Source organism: Cynocephalus volans, chromosome 1, assembly GCF_027409185.1.
Source record: "Cynocephalus volans isolate mCynVol1 chromosome 1, mCynVol1.pri, whole genome shotgun sequence".
In the NCBI taxonomy this organism is placed as follows: Eukaryota; Metazoa; Chordata; class Mammalia; order Dermoptera; family Cynocephalidae; genus Cynocephalus; species Cynocephalus volans.
This window is the reverse complement of record NC_084460.1, coordinates 181,569,912-181,571,517: the sequence shown is the minus strand read 5'-3', so window position 1 is coordinate 181,571,517 and position 1,606 is coordinate 181,569,912. Positions and strand designations below refer to the sequence as shown.

At 51.0% G+C, this 1,606-nt stretch overlaps 1 protein-coding gene across 1 annotated transcript; it reads left to right on the top strand.

The window, feature by feature from the left end:
• Positions 1-900: 900 nt before the first annotated feature.
• KCNE1 (potassium voltage-gated channel subfamily E regulatory subunit 1) lies at positions 901-1,290 on the top strand. The gene has a single exon (XM_063077680.1). It carries the CDS (start codon positions 901-903, stop codon positions 1,288-1,290), a length of 390 nt encoding a protein of 129 aa, XP_062933750.1.
• Positions 1,291-1,606: the final 316 nt, after the last annotated feature.

Below are 1,606 nucleotides of genomic sequence, written 5' to 3'. Positions count from 1 at the left end.
TATTAGGGGCATTCAGATACAGTGAAATCAAGATTAAAGCGATGGGGGAAAATGTCACTTTCTACACGGCCAGGCTAGCCATTCAGGGCAGGGCGGTGGGCAGAGAGGGGCAAACACAGCACCAGCTGTAACCCTTAGAAGAGAGCTCTGTGTAAAATCGCACCATGTCATGCCGAAGTCTGCCATGTGATAGGGTGAGTTCTCTGTTCAGATGAACGTGGCTGTCCCTAGAGAGGTGCTCCAAGGTGAGGACACTAACAGCACCTGTCTGACTAGTTGTGTAGACTACCGGGCACTAGTGTGAATGTGTGTTGCCATCAGATCCATAGGAGGACAAGGATGAGGGTGTCTGTCCCCCCTTTGTTTATGGAGTTAGTGGCCACAGCAGAGTCCATCTCTAGGGAGCGGGCTGAGAAAAGAAATGAATCTTTGCTACGGGGTCTTTTCAACAGCTGGAAGGAAGAAAATGCACACACATGGCAAACCCAAGGGTAAGGACAAAAGGAAAGAGACCGAATGAGACATATGACCTGATACCATTTATGTAAACTAAGATGCATACGTGCAACGCAACATAACAACAACATGCAACGATGCACGTCAAAGGAACTCATTCCGATGGTCACCTGGAGTGGGAGTGGTGAGTGGAAATAAAGGGGAATCAACTCATCAATTGATCAATCAAGAGAGGGCATTGTGCAGCCCCCAGGTGGCACATATCACAGACTGAAGAGTATGTCAGCCACCCCTCTCACCTGAGATTTGTATGAATTGTGTGCGTGTGTGTGGGTGTATGTGTGGTTTGAGCCGATACATGCTTTTTGATTTCAGGTTACATTTTTCTTGCAGGAAGTTTGCCTGGGAAGTTCGCTGTCCAGCGGTGGAAACTTGAAACCCAGGATGGTCCTGCCCAATGCCACAGCCGTGACGCCCTTTCTGACCCAGCTGTGGCAGGAGATGGCACAGCGGGGCAGCAATGCGTCGGAGCTGGCCCGCCGTTCCCCCCGCGATGGTGACAGCGAGCTGGCTGTGCTTTACATCCTCCTGGTGCTCGGCTTCTTCGGTTTCTTCACTCTGGGCATCATGCTGAGCTATATCCGCTCCAAGAAGCTGGAGCACTCGCATGACCCGTTCAACGTCTACATCGAGTCGGACGCCTGGCAGGAGAAGGGCAAGGCGTACTTGCAGGCCCGGGTCCTAGAGAGCTACAGAGCATGCTATGTCATTGAAAACCAGCTGGCTGTGGAACAACCCACCTCACACCTTCCCGAGCTGCAGCGCTTGTCATGAAGCCACAGCCGTTAAACCCAGACGCCTGACCTTCTGACTTCTCGAATGCCCTGCCTCTCACTCTTCATCACATGGCTACCATCGGCCTTTGCATTTGGCTATTGTAAGGGGTGGGGGGTGGATGAATGTCACTATGTTTCTAACATCATATTCCTTCTATAACAGACTGTCATTTGTTCCCCAATATCAGTTCCTGCCTTGTTAAATTTAGCAGAACCCCTGAGAATGTAGCCTTTGAGAATGAGAGCTGCATTTCCCAGACTTCCTTGCAACTAGCAAGGTCACTTCCCCTGTTCGCTTCTCTGGTGGCTGGGAC

Bases quoted from the DNA above. Each gene is read 5' to 3' on its own strand.
- KCNE1 (XM_063077680.1), top strand. From the start codon at position 901: ATGGTCCTGCCCAATGCCACAGCCGTGACGCCCTTTCTGACCCAGCTG.